The sequence below is a fragment of the Vigna unguiculata genome, chromosome 11 (genome assembly GCF_037176805.1).
Source record: "Vigna unguiculata cultivar grain cowpea cultivar isolate G323 ecotype 2 chromosome 11, ASM3717680v1, whole genome shotgun sequence".
Lineage (NCBI taxonomy): Eukaryota > Viridiplantae > Streptophyta > Magnoliopsida > Fabales > Fabaceae > Vigna > Vigna unguiculata.
In genome coordinates, this window is record NC_140802.1 from 1,227,658 (window position 1) to 1,246,011 (window position 18,354).

The 18,354-nt window shown below is 35.6% G+C and overlaps 1 protein-coding gene across 1 annotated transcript; it reads right to left on the reverse strand.

The window, feature by feature from the left end:
• Positions 1–3,343: 3,343 nt before the first annotated feature.
• LOC114168668 (SCY1-like protein 2 A) lies at positions 3,344–14,682 on the reverse strand. Its single transcript, XM_028053568.2, has 14 exons — positions 13,980–14,682; positions 13,438–13,542; positions 12,776–12,886; positions 12,006–12,188; positions 11,549–11,675; positions 8,133–8,194; positions 7,952–8,038; positions 7,555–7,641; positions 6,927–7,040; positions 6,694–6,822; positions 6,230–6,292; positions 4,966–5,127; positions 4,736–4,854; positions 3,344–4,622 (listed from the first exon to the last, which is right to left on the reverse strand). The coding sequence occupies exons 1-14, from the start codon at positions 14,469–14,471 to the stop codon at positions 3,680–3,682; spliced, it is 2,784 nt and encodes a 927-aa protein (XP_027909369.1). The 5' UTR covers positions 14,472–14,682; the 3' UTR covers positions 3,344–3,679.
• Positions 14,683–18,354: the final 3,672 nt, after the last annotated feature.

Consider the following 18,354-nt stretch of genomic DNA (forward strand, 5'->3'; position numbering starts at 1 on the left):
CACAACTGGATAACTCTTTTAAAACTTGATTCTATGTGATGTTTGGGCTTTTGGGGCTTAAGCCCAACGGATGTAAAAATCTCAACTTAAGTTTACCACATACCAATTAAAATGAGTTGTTAATTCATTATTAAACATAAATCAAACCATAACCAATTGAATGAAATCATAGATAAATATTCAAGAAGTAGGAGTGCAAAGAATTAGAATTGATTACATTAAACCTCAACACGAGAGAGTTCAACTACCCATAAAATATTGTAATGCAATCCCAACCGCATCTATACATCAAATTTACAATAAGAGCATCTTTTTCGCACCTCCAACTATATTTATACTCCACTACTACATTTTTAATCATCCACTTAATCTATATAATATATACTACTATCAATATTTTCCTAAATAAAACCCAAAAAGAAACTAACAATATACCTGTTAAATTCCTCTGGATACGATAAGATAAATATCATTCAACTATACTACAACTGATTTGGTGTACTTGTCAATAGGTCAGAGAGTTGAATAATTCTTTTAAAACTTGATTATGTGATGTTGAGACTTTTGGGGCTAAAATCCAATAGACGTAAAAATCTCAACTTAAGTTTACCCCGTCAAGTTTTTTAATCGAAAATCAATTGCTTTGGAGTGTATATTGAATAGCCTTGATCGGTAAAAACAATTTCCTGATATGCAATGGAAAAATTTCCTGCTATGAAACTGAATTCCTTAATTGCTCATAAATGTTTTGGACTGGTTTGTGTGCGTATGTCATGTTGCAACTGTTACGTGAAGCCAGTTGTCCCTTAATCAAAAGCATAGAATTGCAAATTGAAATCATAAATGCACGATGTCATGTTGCGTTGTCTTTGTGAGGTTTAATTCCAATCGGAATTGAATAAAGAAAACACTTTTACTATTGCAACGTTAATAAGGTGCAATTGGTCTTCAATTGCATTAATTGAAAAATTTAGTTCCCTACCAAATCAACATTTATTTGGGTGCATGGGTTTTAATTTCTTTTTCCAATTGGAATTCAGTTGGAGTATACCGCCTAGGCAATGCGCGATTTGAAGTCGTGTATTGCAATTTGGAAAAATCATAGGCACTGTTACGAGGATTTTAAACTTTGATTTTATATATATATATATATATATATATATATATATATATATATATATATATATATATATAAATTTATTTTATAGTTATATTCAAAATTCATTCATCATGTTTAAATCAATTAACTCCAATTAGGTTGTGGGATAGGGACATCCGATTATAACAATTAAATTTTCAACACGACTGGAAGTAAGTACTCACTCGACTACAGAAAAAGAGAATTTCAACGCGACTAGGAGTGGGTGTTCACCTGACTAAAGAAAAAGATAATTTCAGCATAGTTGGGAGCGGGTGCTTACCCAACTAAAGAAAAAGAAAATTCCAGCACGGTCGGGAGTGGGTACTAACTTGACGAAAGAAAAAGAAAATTCCAGCACGATCGGGAGCGAGTGCTTACCCGACAAAGAAAAAGAGTTGCAGCACAGCTCAGAGTGGGTGCTCACACGACAAAAAAGAGAGAGAGAGAGAGAGAGAGAGAGAGAGAATTTCAGCGTGATTGGGAGCAAGGGCTCACCCAAAAAAGAAAAAAATAATTTCATCACGGTTGGGAGCGGGTTCTCACTCAACTAAAATAGCAACATTCCAATTCGACCAGGAGCAAGTCATTGCTAACTAAAAAAGTGACATTCCAACTCGGTAGGAAGCAAGCCATACCTTGACTAAAAAAGTGATGTACCATTCCGGCCGAAAGTAGGCCATAGCCTACTAAAAAAGCGACATGTTAGTTCAGCTAGAATCAAGCCATAGCTTGACTTACAAATCGACATAGCAATTCGGTTGGAAGTTGGTGCTCACCCGTCTAAAGAAAAAGAGAATTCCAACATAGCTGAGAGCGGGTTCCCACCTGACTAAAAAGTGACATTCAAACTCCACTAGGAGCAAGGCATAGCTTGACCAAAAAAAATTGACATTCCAGCTCGACTAGGAGCAGGCCATGGCTAAAAAAGCGACATTCCAACTTGGCTAGGAGCAAGTCATATTCGAACTAAAAAAGCAACATTCATGCTTGATTGGGAGTAGGCTATAGCCCGACTAAAAAAGTGATATTCCAACTCGGTTGGGAGTAGGTCATAGCCTAACTAAGAAAGTGACATACTAACTCGATTAGGAGTAAACAACATTCTAACTTAAAAATCGACATACCAACTTAGCTGGGGGTTGGCGTAAAAAGTCAGTTTAAATCAAGCCTAGCATGACTGGAGGTTTTTTATTGGACAGGATAATCAATAACTTGTTTTTTTACAGGTGAAGTAATCAAATCATAAATTATTAAGTAGCTAAAGACGGACTCTGAATTCAACAAAAAGAGAGAAACTTACCTAAAGATCATGTGAGAGAAAGTGGAAACTATGTATGTAAAGAGATGACACCAAATTTAAAACTGACAAGCCAAGAGAACTAGTTTAAATAAGTGGAAAAGTTTGGCAAGAAAGTATCCAGAATGGGTTTAGTGGACTTTTTCAATCTTTACACCTCAGATACTTCAACTTAAGGTTAAGGGGTTGTGTATCGTCTCAATCATGTCTCAGTCATATAGAATTCGACTTGATACTCAAAGATGAACTAAATATCCAAAGGATAATCTAAAATTTATAATCCTAGTAATTAAGTCTAAGTTTGTCTTATAACTAATTTTGATTTAATTAATAGATATTATAATATAGGAGAAATTTTATATTTCGTTATTATCTTTTGTATTTTGTTATTACTTTTTATTTTTTGTAACTAAAATATATTCTCATTGTCATGGGACAGAATTATTTTGAATTAAGTAGTTATTAACTCTGATTTTAGACACTCAAGCTTTCTATCGAAACACTTGCACTTATTCATTTGCCTCAACTCAAATTATTCAACAAATGTGAATCCTAAATAATGAGTCACAATTGTTACACTAATTTATTCATTTCTTATACTAATCCAAATTACTACTTTTAAATACTTTAAAAACAACAATTTAGTCTAATTTGAAAAATTGGATGCAACATAGTTCCCTTCCAATTGCTTCTTACAAACATTTTCACAAATGAAATTACACGTCTAGTCAAGAGTTACAACCAAAAGCTCAAATGAACATCAATAGTAAGAAAACAAAACTTGTTCTTAGCGTTTCAGTCCCAACATCATTTCTTCCCCCAGGACGTCTTGCTTAAATCTTAACCTAGCCACGCAATTTCTAACATGCTAACGGTCAAAATCATACATATCAGAATTCAAATCCTTGTGTACAAAAGAAACTTTATGACAGACTTTATTATTTCCAACCCGGTCACAGTAATAAGGACTTTTCTGAATACACTTTGCCCGAAGCCCTAAGAATGAAATATAACATAACAAGGACAAAAAAATAAGAAATAATAATCCAAATTTTGCAAAATCACTATAGACTAAGCAACGTACAACAAAACCTTTACATAGAGTAGCCGTCCCTTAAAACATGTTGCCTGGCAAGATTTTCTGAAATCTCCCATCACACTAAAAGTCTCCAAGCACGGGATGTTGCACAAAATGTACAATCTCAGCAGTAACCTACTAATACATGGGCAATAGAAGCAAGTTACCCTAACAAATCCAAAAGGGGTGGCTGCTCAGCGTGTGACTTGGTGTGAGAGGACCTAGTGGTTGACGCAGCTCCCCTCCCTCTTCCTCGTCCTCTACCCACTGCAGATGATGGGGGAGGTGCAAGTCTAGGCGCAATTTGTTCATTCTTGTTGGAAGAAAATATTGATCCTAGATCTGTTGCCGGTGACTGAGCATTATTGTATGAAACATTCGATGCTGGAAAAGCTTGACTTTGCTTTAGGAACCCAAGAGAATTCTGATGCCCGAGGCCACTATTCAGGCTACCCACTGTGGAACTAGTCCTTGAATTCAAACTAATGGGATCTGCAGAACTTTGGGAACTAACAGACCAACTCATGCTAGTTTGGGGACCAATATTGCTTGAAGTATTTGTCATCGAATTAAACCCAATGTTCAGGGGCATCCCTGAAGTACCATTGTTGGGAATTCCAGATCCACTTGATACTGAGCCATTAGGACGTGGAGGCCAATCAGCAAAAGGATCATCAGCTTCAAGATTAGATGTGGATGAAGTTCCTGCTCCTATTGTCTGCTTCTCAGTATCACTAAATTGTGGGGTAACACCAGGAGATGCCCGAGGTGGCCATTCTACATCTACTGACGGGCATGAGTTGGTTGTTTGCTGAGCAGATAAAGCAGTTGAGGACAAATGCTTTTGTAAAGATGTTACTTGACCCACATGGCTGCCTGCCAGAGATGGACTGGCTGCATCGATAGAATTATCAGTAGAAGAGGCAGTTTTCTTTGTTTTGGGACCCCAATCTTCATCCCAAGAGGAGCTGCTTCTTGTTGAAGCAGGCACAGAACTGCTGCTTGTCCGCACGGCTTCGGATTGAACACCATTAACCACGGGAGGCCGTTTTACCTCTGGCATTCCAGAATCAGTCACAGCCACTCCTCGCTTCTCTTCTATTTTGCTGTACAAAGCAAACAATTCAAAAAAATATTAGACAGATTTGTCAGAGACCAAGAACAGAGGGGAAGACAAAGAAAATGTAAAAGTTAGAGGGTGTGAAAAATTAAACAATACTGGAGCATATCCTTGACAAAGAGCATATATTTGGCAAACTGTTGGACGTTCAATTGTTGAGCAGACAGGAGGGGCATAAGCAATGGAAGAACATGCTCAGCTACAAATTCTACTCCGTACTGAATACGAGAAATCAAACAAAACTTAAGCATTACTCCAAAAGCTATTTAGCAACAACTCCAAATATCATTGATCATAGCAGTCCATAATATAAAAAAACTAAGATTCACCTGCTTGAAAATAGAATTTGCAACCCCCAGGGTACACATAAGGGTTGGAGGGGAACGGTCAACAGCAGTACAGCGTTGAATTGTTTGCAAGATGTCCAAGACAGAATGTTTATCAAGTCGGTTAACCATGTCTCCAAGGCACAACAACGCGTTGACTCTAACCTATCAAACAAAAAGAGAGAAATACAGACATGTGTGCATATAAGGAGAAAAGACCAGCATATTTACACAATGTCAAACTCAGATCTTACCTCCGATTGGAGGTAGAAAATAAAAACACAAGATTATCACACGAAAGTCCTACCAATTATATAAAATTAAATTCAAGGATACACGCACAGCAAATAAGCCATAATAATGATAAAATAACATACACATCTAGCTGGGTAAAACAAAATCACGTCTAGCATTAAAGAATCTCCAAACTCTGAATGCACACCAGATACGAGTTTGTAAGGTTATGCACAACAAGCCAAGACAAAGGGTCCTAAACTACCAAAGACAAGCCTTGTAAGAAAACAAAAGGCTTCTAACCTATCAAAGATAAGCCTTGTAACAAAATAGGTTTCTAAAACAGTTGAAGTTAGTAGTAGCAACTCTCAACATTAATGAGAAAAAACTGAGATTATGTGGCAGAAACAGGAGTACCGCAAAAGCATCACTCACAGACCAGCATAGCTCAAAATTTGAATACCCAAAAACAGATTAGCAGACCCACAAACCAGAATGCAATAACAGAGGAAGGATGCCGCAGTCACGTAATCCAACCAAGAATAGCACACTCATTTATGCAGAAAAAAAAAAAAAAAGGTGCCAGAAATCAGTCCCATCACCTATCCCAGAACCCATCCAAAGCAAAAAATCAAGGTTGAGCTTCAAAAATACAATAGCAAGAAAGGTTCAAAGAATTGGAAACCAACAACACTTGCCCAACAAGAGTTTGAAGAATGATGCACGGACCCCACAGAGTAATTTTCATAATGCAATTTGAAGTAAGATAATGACAAAAACAACAGTATTGAAACTGGGATGTTCATATGTTAAATGAAGGAAATATGTGGAACATGAAAAAAAATATATATGAAACTTTGACATGCTAATAACTACCATTTAATAAAGTAACAATCATACAATCAAATAAGGATCTAACTATTCTGATTTAGGGTTAGATGCTAAGGAGACACCATATATATGTGCATGTGAGAGCGTGGGCAGGGTCAAATTGAGACATTACAAGGTAAAAGTTCAAACAATATTAACATACCGCTGCAACCGTTGTTTTAAGTGCTAATCCATGAACGCGGGGCAAAACCACTTGTTTGACAAGCTGAAAGGCAGAACAAGAAAATTAAAAAACACAACAGATATTCCTGCTTTGATAGCAAACATTTGAATTGAAGTTTAAAAAAAGTGCTAATGTTTATCTGATTGTGGGCTGGACAACACAGGGGAAATGGAGAATAAGGTGACGATTAAGATGGCAAGGTTTATTCAATTTATTGTAACTTGTTACAATAAGGTGCATTTGTTATAACTGTTAGCCTTTACTCTCCATTTTTCCTTTTCGTTGTTCAAATCATAAAGTTTTAACAGTCCCCAAAAACAAACATCGCAAGTTGAAACAATAGAAGTTAAGAAGTGTGTGATCCCAGTTTACAATGTACTAACATTCAATGGAAAACATTTGATGAAGAATTCAAGTCTACTCCATTAGAAAAGAGCACTCACCTGGGAATCTAGTTGTTTGGAAAGGGATATAGACTTTTTCAGGACCTCTTCTTGCAAACGAGCATCATTATCATCATAGGCCCGAACAATCATTGGAAGAACATGAGAAACTAAATGCTCTTGACTAGTCTAAGAGAACAATAATGGTCTAATAAGTTCGAATAAACATAGCCACTAGATACAAAGATTTTTCAATCAACAAAATAAGGAAACTTATATAAACTCTCAACTACCTTGTTTATTATAAGATCAGCATGCTTCACAAGCAGTAACAGTGTGTCACCAGAAGCAGTACTCAAAGCGGGGACAAGAGCTGGAAGTGTATATTGCTCAAAATCATTCTTGTCCTGAAAAGGTATATTATTCTTTGCACTTCAATTTCATGAATTTCTTATACACAAAATTAAGAAAGAAACTTAAATTATTAATCAATCCCTTGCATATATCTGATTTATTAATGATACACTACTCTTGTTTATCAAAATCCAAAAAAGAGATAAACAGTTGCAACAAAATATTAACTCATTTCATCATTGCATAGGCTGGATTGTTAAATTTCCTAAACCATAGATCAAGAAAAAGCAAAAAACAGAATGTCTGCTTCCAAATAAAGCAAGCAGACAAAAGTAATGAGATATCTGATAAATTAACAACCAGTAGGGCAGGAGAAACAATCAAAGCCAAGCCTCATCTCTCAAGGATGGATGGGGATAAATATGGGACCGAACCACACCATTGCGATCCATCAAAACCAAATTAAAAAAAAAAAAGATCAGAGCGATATTAATTATTATTAACTTCAGAGACTCAAAAATTTAGATATTCTATGGAAGTGAGGAAATGTAAGAGGGATATTAGTACCTGAGACTCTGCAATGGTAAGAACCATTGGTAGAATCATTGGCTGTATCACCACATTCCTAAGCTCTGCACAAAGTGGTGGAAGGACCTGTATGAAAATTTATTTGTCCAAATTACATTAATGACAATTAGAAAATCATAACTCAAAAGCAACCATATTCGGGAAAAGCAGAATAACATGATTTTAACACATGCAACATAAATTCAAAATTCATGATAGAGAGTCCATATTGGCTATCAAAGTTATAGGGCACAGGACTAAGTAATCGACAGAAAAAGATTATACTGAATTGAGAATGCTAGCAAGAGTACACGAATTGTGTATGATGGGACAGAGCTACATAAAATTGACTAGCAGAAACAAAACACAAATTTCAGCAAAACAGCATATAGCATACCTTGTATCGCAAGACGCGGGAATCAAAATCTTTCCACATATCTGACAATGCTTTTAAGAATTCTGTCTTCTGCATGTTATCTCTTTCCTAAAGGAAAAGAAGACACGTAATCAAGAAATTCAACTCTAAAATTTGCACGTCACCTATTTTGTAATACTAGCAGACAGCTAAAATTTCTTACAAGCATGTGGTCAAGGAACCGTAGGGCACGCAACCTGGTGTCATGCCGAAAAAATGGTGATCCTGCAAAAGTGAGAAGCATATATTATCGTGATGACAGAGATGATAATGGAGCCAAGAAATACAGCAAGCATGTTCAGCTGATTATCTAAAGGCTCCAACAGCCAGCAGAGACTATATTAATTGCAATATTCAATGACAACCAAATGATTTTGCATACTTGATCCTGTAGAATTACACTTGTAATCGATGCACACCATAAACAGTATTAGCAATAACACAATAATCACCAAACAACTTAAGAGAGGGTGAGTATTTATTTCAGTGAACTAAGAAATTACAGTATAGAAAGCCAGGTTCCTATGTAGAGATACTGCCAAAGAACAAGGCTCCTATAGAAAGCTACTAGCTCCAACCCATACCAAATATACTTAATTTTCACACAGACGTTTTATTACTCCAATCACATTCTCTAGTAACCGCACCACACTCGCATAATAACTAATTTCCTCCCTACTCCCCTCTCTCTTCCAACACAACCATCACAACATCACCCTCTATTCCACCTAGTGTACACCTCCCAAGTCTTTTAGTCCCACTTGACATGTGCATCATGAATGTCCAAGACCTCTCTCTGGATTTCCAAATTCTTCTCTAAATTATTTTGTGCCCTATCACTGCCACTTTCTTCAGCTTCAGCCTTGTCGTCAAGGTTGAACTTTGGAGGGTTGCAGGCAGTACAGCAGGCTACAGCACATCAGCAGATTCTCTCCAAGCCTAACAGGCAACTCTTTCCACATGACAATTCCCAACAGCCCTCTTTGATAATGATACATGGAACACGGCATGTATCCTGGAAGTGGAAGGGAGTTCAGGCTTATAGGCCACTGCATCCAAACGTTCCAGCACCTAAAAATGTCCATAGAACCTTCCAGACAGATCTTGGCACTAATTCTAAAAGCCACTGGTTTTTGTTTTGGGGATGCAATTTCAGAGAGAAAAAAACCGTTCTCCTACTTCAAAGCTCCTCTCTCAAATAGTTATCCTCCCTAGTGCTCTTTGGAGATGATATTTCAGTGCCCTAAGATCCTCAACCCAACGAATTAGCTCTCTTTAAACTGCTTGCAACCATGTTTCACCCGGTAAGAACATTGTACTCATGGGTGGCTTCCTTCCATAAGCTGCTCAGAGGGTGTCACGGCTATAGTCTCATGAAAATTAGTGTTAAAACTCATACCAGTATTCAGCCCAATGCAACCATTGAACCAAAGAGTTGACCAGTAATAAAACATCTCAACAGTCTTCAACCTAAACACAACTATTAACAACCTCTGGTTTCCCATTTGTTTTAGGAAGCCAAACTCATTTTAAGATGAGTCTCTAGTAACTTGAAGAATTATTTCAAGAAATTACTATGACAATTGCAGTGGACACTGCATGCAACCTTGTCATCTGAGCCTGCAACCTCTCAAACTCCTATATATTTTCATAAATACTGGCCCGTTGATGTAAAGTTTTTAACAGCTCATAGCTGCTCCCGAATAGCTCTAACTGGAGCTGCTCCCATGTCAACCTCGGCTCATAATCAGGCAGCCAATTGAAAAAACGGATAGCGGTCCTTCCATACATAATTGTGTTAGATTCACCTCTCTGTGTGTCCTGTACCTGGAAGGATATTTACAGTCTAGAGATCTCAACAGTGGGGATCGTCACCATCAAACACTGGCAACTCCACCTTCTTCACTGATTGTTGGAATTCCTCCAATGATTCCCCTTGCCATTACCTTCCAAGCTTGTCCAATTCTTGGAGCCTTCTAATCTTTTGCACCTTCGTCATGCTTTGATGTCATCTCATCATTGTCTTTTGCTTCTGACCCAAACCTTTCTCCAGCATTGACACCAATTTCTTCTGATTTCCTTCCACCATCAACAGCATTGTTGCTAAAGTTGTCTTGAGGTTTGTTATTTCATTCTCCAGAATGGCAAACTTAGCATCCATTTTTTTAATGCGACATTCACCTACCCCTTTCCTACAATGCTGATCCCTTCCCCCATACTTCCCCTCTCAACAAATCCAGTAGATGGGAAAAGTTTGATGCAATCAAGAAGCAGTATAAGTAATAACACAGAAATCATTAAATGAAATGAAGAGAAAAGTGGGTATTGTTTCTGTAAAGAACAAAATTACAGTGGAGAAACCCTTCTACAGCAACCAACCGCCAGGATCCTACAAAGAACTACTGCCCCCACCCATAATAAACATGTTTTATTTTCACCCAAAGGATTTTCTACTCTGCCTGCATTATCTAATAACTGCACCACACTTATGTAACTAACTTCGCCCCTATTTCCATCTCTCAGCCACTCACAGCATCATTCTCTGGCCCTCAACCAGTCAAGAAGATTCCTAAAGATATTATGGATCTGTGTGATGTAGGGATACTGCACGGAGCACAAATTGCTCCCTAAGATCTCAACCAGTGAGATTTACTTTAACAGTAAAAGTAAGCAGACCCAGTCTACAAAGATTTTCCAGACAAGTAGCTGGAAGGCTGTGAGAACAGTTGCCACAACCTACAGCACAGTGAAAACAGGAGAATAATGGGGGAATTTAAGACACTAACTATTGGCAGAAACACAAGTCTCATGTTAAATATAAATAAGGCTAAAGTAGCGTATATATAGTGGGGGAGACAACCAACACCTCACAAGTCAGTTTTGTAGGGTTGAGATGAAAAACAGACCCAAATTTTAGGATGGTATCAGGTTGTATCTTAGCCTTGTCAATGGGTGAGTTACTATATTATTCACTCACCAAACCAATATGTCTGGGCATGAGAGGGTGTACTAGGAAAAACCCAAATCCTACATCAACTAGAGATAAGGCTAAAAGTGTGTATATAAGTGGGGAAACCTTATCTCGAAAGCAAATATGTATGATTGAGTTAGGATCAAACCCACATTCAAAGGCAAACAATGGTCTTGATACCATGTTCATATGTTTAGGAGAAAAAGAAAGGAGACTCACAATAATATTCTGAATGAATGATAATAGATTGATATTGATGTGATATAAATTACAAAAGGTTTACCTATTTAGTAATGTACTACAAGCAGTACTAGCATAGACAAGTGAAACTACCAATCTAACTAGATAACTCAGATATTCTAACTTCCAAGTTCAAACACTTCCCAAGATACACCATTAAGGTAACCAACTCAAGAGTCATCTGTTGTGAAATGTAAACCTATACCTTCCTGTTCAGATATGGCACCAAAAGTTTTAATTAATGAAATGAACACCTATTAGAAATTCATTTACAAGAAATTCACCAAAAAAAAAAACTACTTTAAGATGTTGTGTGCTTTTTATTTAAGCAATGGAGAAAATGCATTGATTCTCCAAGCTATCTTTACCTGTAAAATCCATTGCTGTTGGCCTGGATGACTCATTCAGAGAAAGCATCCTTTGCAGGTCATGAACAAGGTCTGATGGGATTGATGAGAATGCATCACTGGATAAGTAAGTCAAGGTATTCATGTACTGCATAAGTACAAAACCAAAATTTCTTATTACCTTCTAATGAATTAATAATAGAGCCTAAAATCGTGTCGTCAAGTAATGAAACTAATAATTTTCCTTCTTTCTAATTAAATATTTAAAAAGTCTCTTAAAGGACAAGACACGTGCAACCATTAATGAGAATCTCTATTCAGAAAGTTTGAAAACAAAAATCTATAACTTTAAAATCAGTACAACTTAATTGCAATAGGGGGGCAATTAAATGATTTGCACCTACCATCTTCACATTGTAGTGGCAGTCAAACAAAAACCTCATTGCAAAAGGTAAAAAAATAAAGGACTTGTATGTACCATCTTCACATTGTTGTGGCAGTCAAACAAAGACTTGCGGGTGATTAAATGGTAGGCAAGGCATCCCAAACTGAAAATATCAGATGAACACACAGCTGAAGACCCGGTGCTCCTCACCAGCTCAGGAGCAGCATAATTAAGTGATGGCTGAAGAGGCAAAATAGAGTCCTCGACATCATATTCCTGTACAGCAGTTGAAGTGAAATAACATACATTACAGATTGTTTAAGCAAAAATTACTTTGCTCCTGAGGATGAGAATGAGATAGAGATAGAGATAGTATATTTGTCATTTAGAAGTGATAACTTTATTCAGCCTTCTTATAAATCGCAGTTTAGACCATATATTACAATTATAATCACGAAAATGAAGCTACAATATACACAATCATGTTACATGTACCAGGAAGAATAATAGCACAGGCATGATTACAAAATGCAGAGACGTCTACTTCCATAGGAATATAAGGTTACTGAAAGCAGAGTTTGTGTCTAAAAATAATCAAAGGAAGAAAATATTGAGATCCTGATGAAGATGAAACATATAACACAAAGGAATAGCTTTGTACAAGATTATATAATTGGTAATATAACACTGAATTGATCAAATATATACAACAAATTTATAAAAATGAGTTATTAGTATTAAAAATAAAACAAAAACTAGACATCATATGCAACAGTAAATTAATGACTGTGACACAGTATTTAACACATCAAGGAGACCAAGTGAACAAAGTTAATATTAATCTTATTAATTGTTCCACTCACAGCATAATGGAAGGGTTGCAGATTAGATGAGTCACCAGGAGTCTGAGTAGCAGAAACTGCAAAACCAAATCCAGCAAGTTTCCAGGCTCCACTCAAGGTGATAAGAATGTTCTGCAGAACATATACAACTGTATTTAATTCACCAATCTTAAATTTCACAATGAAGGAACAGAAAAGGATTTGTACCACAGGGTAACTATTAAACGAAAAAGTCATATGAATGAACTGTGAAAGGTTAAATATGACACCTCCGAAAAAATTCAAAGAGCAGACAATACATTTAAGGTTAAGCGAGGCTATGAAAGTGACAACTAGAAATACATAGAGGCTGCCGACGGGTACAAAAAATTTACAATACAATTAATTGCTATAAATCATTTCCACTAAGATGCCATACACGGGCAATTTACTAGCCAGAATTTCTTCGTTTTTATAAAATATGCGGCTAAACAAAAAAAAAAACAAAAAATAAGGGGGGAAATTAAGTTGAAGCAAGATTTTAAAACAGTCCACAACTGTGTTTTCAGTCGCGTCAAGACATTTTTAGGTGTCAACGACCACAATTGTGGCCTCATTGTCCACAATTTCCTACAATATCAAGAAATACGAAACTGCGACCCAAATTAAGACCATGAGCCGCAGTAATGCAAAAAGGTTATCACCTCGGGTGCTATAGCTCGATGAATAAGATGGGCTTGGTTGTGCAGAAAGTCCAGGGATTCTGCAATCTGAAGTAAACCATGCTTCACCTCCAACAGACCCATTTCCTGAAAAGCAAAGGCTCTATCATCAGCAACAAGTGAAAATAAGTGTAAACCCCATTCTAGTCCCCTAAATTTAGAGAAATGTAGGTAAATCCCAAAAATTTGTAATTCGAGTCTCTAATACGCACAATTTACTATGCTTACAGTCCATCCCGAAGCTAAGGCAGAACTATCGTGACTAATGGATTCAAAAATAGGGACCAACAGAAATAAAGACAGGACTAATAAAGCGTCAAACAGATTTAAATTCCAGGGATTCATTTGCCACGGTATTAAAATTCGGAGACTACTGAATCAAAAACATCACGAACTCGGACTAGAAATAGAAGTCTATTCCGAAAAGAAACAGCAACGCAGTGAGTAGATCGAGTGAAGCTGGTAGATCACGTAACAAAACGAATCATTTATACGTAAAAGAAGGAGCTGAAAAGAGAAGGTACCATTCCCCGGAGATCTTTAGGAAGAACAGGAATGTTGTCAACAATGGCAAGAGTATTGGCAGCGGAAGCAAACAAGGGTTCGGTGACCATAGCCATAGCGTTCTTGTTCTCGTCGAGGGCCTGGACGACGTGAACGACCCCAGGATGCCTGAGGCGAACGAGCTTGGCGGCATCGGTCCGAATCAAATCCAGAAAGGAATCCTCGGCGGCCTTGGTAAGGCCCGCGCGCATTCGGGTCTCAGAAAGAGAGCGCTTGTCCAACACCCAGACACAGACGACAGGGTACTGGTGCTGGCGCGCGGGATCACGGGCCCGGGCCGAGTAGAGCCTCCAGACGAGCCCGGGCCCCGCAGAGCCGATCTGGTCAAGGAGCTCGTAGTCCTGAAGTGCCTTGGGGCCCGTCACCTCCTGCACCGTGGTCTGCACTGTCTTCTCTATGACCGCGGCGGTTTTGGCCAATGCTTGGGTTAGGGTTTTCATATTGAGCGACATTTTTCGAAGATTTTATGACTGAATTACACAGCACGTCACAGGGCACAGCTCCCTCTAATTGAATTCAGACTTTGAAGATGGATTGCAGATTCACACTGTGCCCCGATCACGTTCTCTCTCTCTCTCTCTCTCTCCTCTTTTCCCCTTTATCTTTGTATTTCTCCTTCTATACTCTTGCATCTCATCTTCCTTAGCCCACCCACCTTCTTCTTTAGTCTATTTTGTCCTCCTTCATCTTTTTCTTCTACCATGCCTTCCTTCTCATTTTTTTCTTTTTTTATTTTTTAAATTATTATACCATTCAACCCTTCTAATGTTTATTAACTTAAACCATAAATATATTTATATGTTTATTAACTTAAACCATAAATATATTTTTAAGATTTTATAAATAAGGTTTTACACTTTCCAGCAAAAATCATTATAAGTAATTATCAAGTTTCTAGAACAAAATTAGACAAATTCCTATTGGGACATTGTTTTATATTCGTAATAACATGTATGATATGGTGATATACTTACTCACAATATTCATAGAATAACATGAAAAACTATAAGAAAAAATTATTAGCGGAATTAGTAGACAAATAAATTTTTTATTTAATTTATTATGAAAGATAGTTGAGTTAGGTTTGTGGAGATTAAAACAAACAACAACTTATTCTTCAAATCCTAATTATTAAACCTAGTATAAGAAATTCAGCTATATCCAATATTCCAACTCGTTTTCCTTTTACACCCACTTCAAATACTTAAGCTAGTAATCTAAATACACAAATACATAGTTTAGTATTTTAAGATTAAAATAACCGAGCACTGTGACCTGCACGGTTCTAATAACTAACTCATCTTTCATGGTTAACTGTGTGGTTCTCAACTAACAAAATCATTCTAACTAGGGAAATAGTGTCTAACCAACCTCCTTAACTTAATGTTTTTTTAATAGATACCCTAAATTTTAAGTCGCCTTAATTGATCTTAAATATTATTTCTTTTATAGTACACCTTAAACTCTCTTTTTTCTTGTTGACTATTTTTTTAAAAGTTAATGCCTACATATATAACTTTATTTTTATTTTAATTAATCCTTAAAACTTAATATTTTTTATAAAAATAAAATTCTTACAAAATGAATTGCAGCATAAAGAAAGAAAAAATTTCGACTTACTGATGTTCAATATAAATGATTTAACTCAAATATGGAATATGTTAGAAAGAAAACTACTGCCAAAAAATGAAATCTATGAATCAATTACAACAAAATTAAAGCTCGAGATATATATTTATATGAGATAAAGTTTGAGAATAATTTAAAGTTTGGCTATGTACTATAAAAATAAATAAAAACTACATGGCAAGTATACAAATAATAAATAGAAAGATAAGAGTACACAAATTCCTTTATACTCTGTAACTTAGGTCTTTCACTTGTAACACGACAATTTAGCTAGTAATCTTTACTCACGAGGCTAAAATGGTCATATGACTTGGAATTAAAGTTTCACTTAAAAATGACAACACATTATATGTTCCTATGTGAAAATTTTAACTTTTGGTTTAATTGATAAAATAACATTAAAAATGAAGAAAATTTACTATTTTTATTAAAAATAAATTTTTGAAAAAGAAAAACAAAAGTGTTTATCCTATCCAAATAAAGTACATATAGTAAGGTATTTTAATTGAAGTATTTAACAATTTACATGCACTCTTTATCAAAACCAAAAATCTAAAAATCAAACTACAAATATACTTGATAAATTCATGTGGATACGACACTTATTGATACTACTCGTATCAGTACACTTGTTGAAAAATGATTGTTGTGAAACAGTCATCATATGCTATCTCTTTTTTTTTTTTACTTGTAACTAGTGTAAAATCAACCAATTGATAACATATTATTACATTTCTAGTTCTCCTACTGCCCAAGGTTGACAATTGATTGATTTGATATTAAAAACTAGGTATTCTTGGTATTCTAGAATGACTATCAGGGCTTCTAGAATGACACTCATGTTGAAGTTGTAGTAACGCACCAAGGTTGCGATATTAATAACATCAACATAAAGTATTTCTCTTATGGTTTCATTGATTCTCTTAGCTCGTTTGAGATAAAACATATTAAAAGATCGTTGTAAACAATTAAAAGATATTAAAAAATTGGGCACTCACGAAGTAGACAATTAATTGTAGTTTGATGTCGGCCCTACTACAACTAAAGTCGAAGGACGTCGACCTTACTGCAACCGAAGTTGAAGGACGTGACCTCTGCTGCACTTTTTCTTCACACTATCTCTCTCAAGCCTTCCTGGCTGCTGTAGCGACTTGTTTGACCACCACCTAAGTTAAGTTGTGGTTCATTTAATGCAAATGCATGTTGTTTGGTTGCCTTGGGCATGATTCTTTTTTGTTTTCACCAATTATTTTCGTGCAGGGAGTGTTTTGAGCCCGTTCAAGCGGCAAGCGAGTTCTCCTTTCTCCATTGTTGGCGACGATAACGAGGATTGAGGTGCTTACTGCACCTCCAACTTCGTTCAAGGTTTATATATGCACCAAATATTGAATAGTTTGGTTTATCTTCGTTGAAGTTTGGATATGGCTTGATTTACATGTGATTTTGGTTATGTTTTCCCATATTTTATCTATCTTGGCCAAAAGAAATAGGGATTTTAGGAACTTTGCTTGAAGGAGTTTTTCTCACCACTTTTTAATTTGGTTTTATTGACATGTATTGATGTTCATATATAATGAAGTTGCATTATTTTTTCAACGGTTCAAGAATCTATCACCTCTTACAATAGCATTAGGATTTTCTTGAAAACTGTTTAGGACAAGATTTTGATAAAACTTTTAGTTTTGTCTTAATTGTTTTAATTTTGATAACTTAAGTGTTGATATTTACATTTTGTTTTAAGAACTTCAGTTTTGATATAAAATATGTGTTAGTAAATTTTCTAAACTATACTGAAATGTTTTATGCTTTTCAAGTTTGAGAAAATTGTAGATACAAACAATTTTAACTTTTGATGTTTGACGATATACTAATTGTCGTCAACTGTGGTACAGTCTGACATTCTTTGACCTCAGTTAGTATACACCGACAAACGTTAAAAGATGCCTAATTTTAATTTGAAATGCCTATTTTTGGTTTGACATCCGTCGTTCTTGGACGTCAAACCCTCACCAAACCAACATTTTTGGATGTCGATTTTGAACATTAACATCAATTTAACGTATCCCGATACGATATTGGAGTTTAGTTTGACATTAAAAGTCGAAAATACTGGACGTTAAGACTTTTAAACTTTTTATGTTAATAGATGTACATGTAGTATTTCATATAACTTTTCATAAATTTTAAAAGAAGTATCCGAAAAAATTGTCCCATAAAATATCTCTCATATTCTGAAAATTTTGTTCTATAAATATTGTTTTGAAAATATTATTCCAAAAAGGTTGTTCTAAAAGTTTTTTAAAATAAATAAGCTGAAAGTCATCATTAAAATACACCGTAATGATAGAATGAAGTTTGAATCATGAAGATAATAAGAAAAAAAGAGAAGAAGAGTAAACTGTTAGGTTTACTCGAGGTCATATAATTTTATAATTTTTTTCTCATTCTAGAAATCCTAATTAGAAATCTTTCGGATTTTAATATTTTCAAATCTATAAAGAGAAATGAATGTTTATATAGTATTCGAAAATCATTTATTAGATTCTAAAAAACAACATAAAATATGTTTTGAAACAAAATATTCTAAAAGTATTATATTAAAAATTTTATTCAAAAAACTTCTTTTAAAGTATTTCCAGAATAAATAATCCACAAATCACCATAAAGCATAGAAAGATAATGTTAAAAGTTATAGGAGTGCAAGCA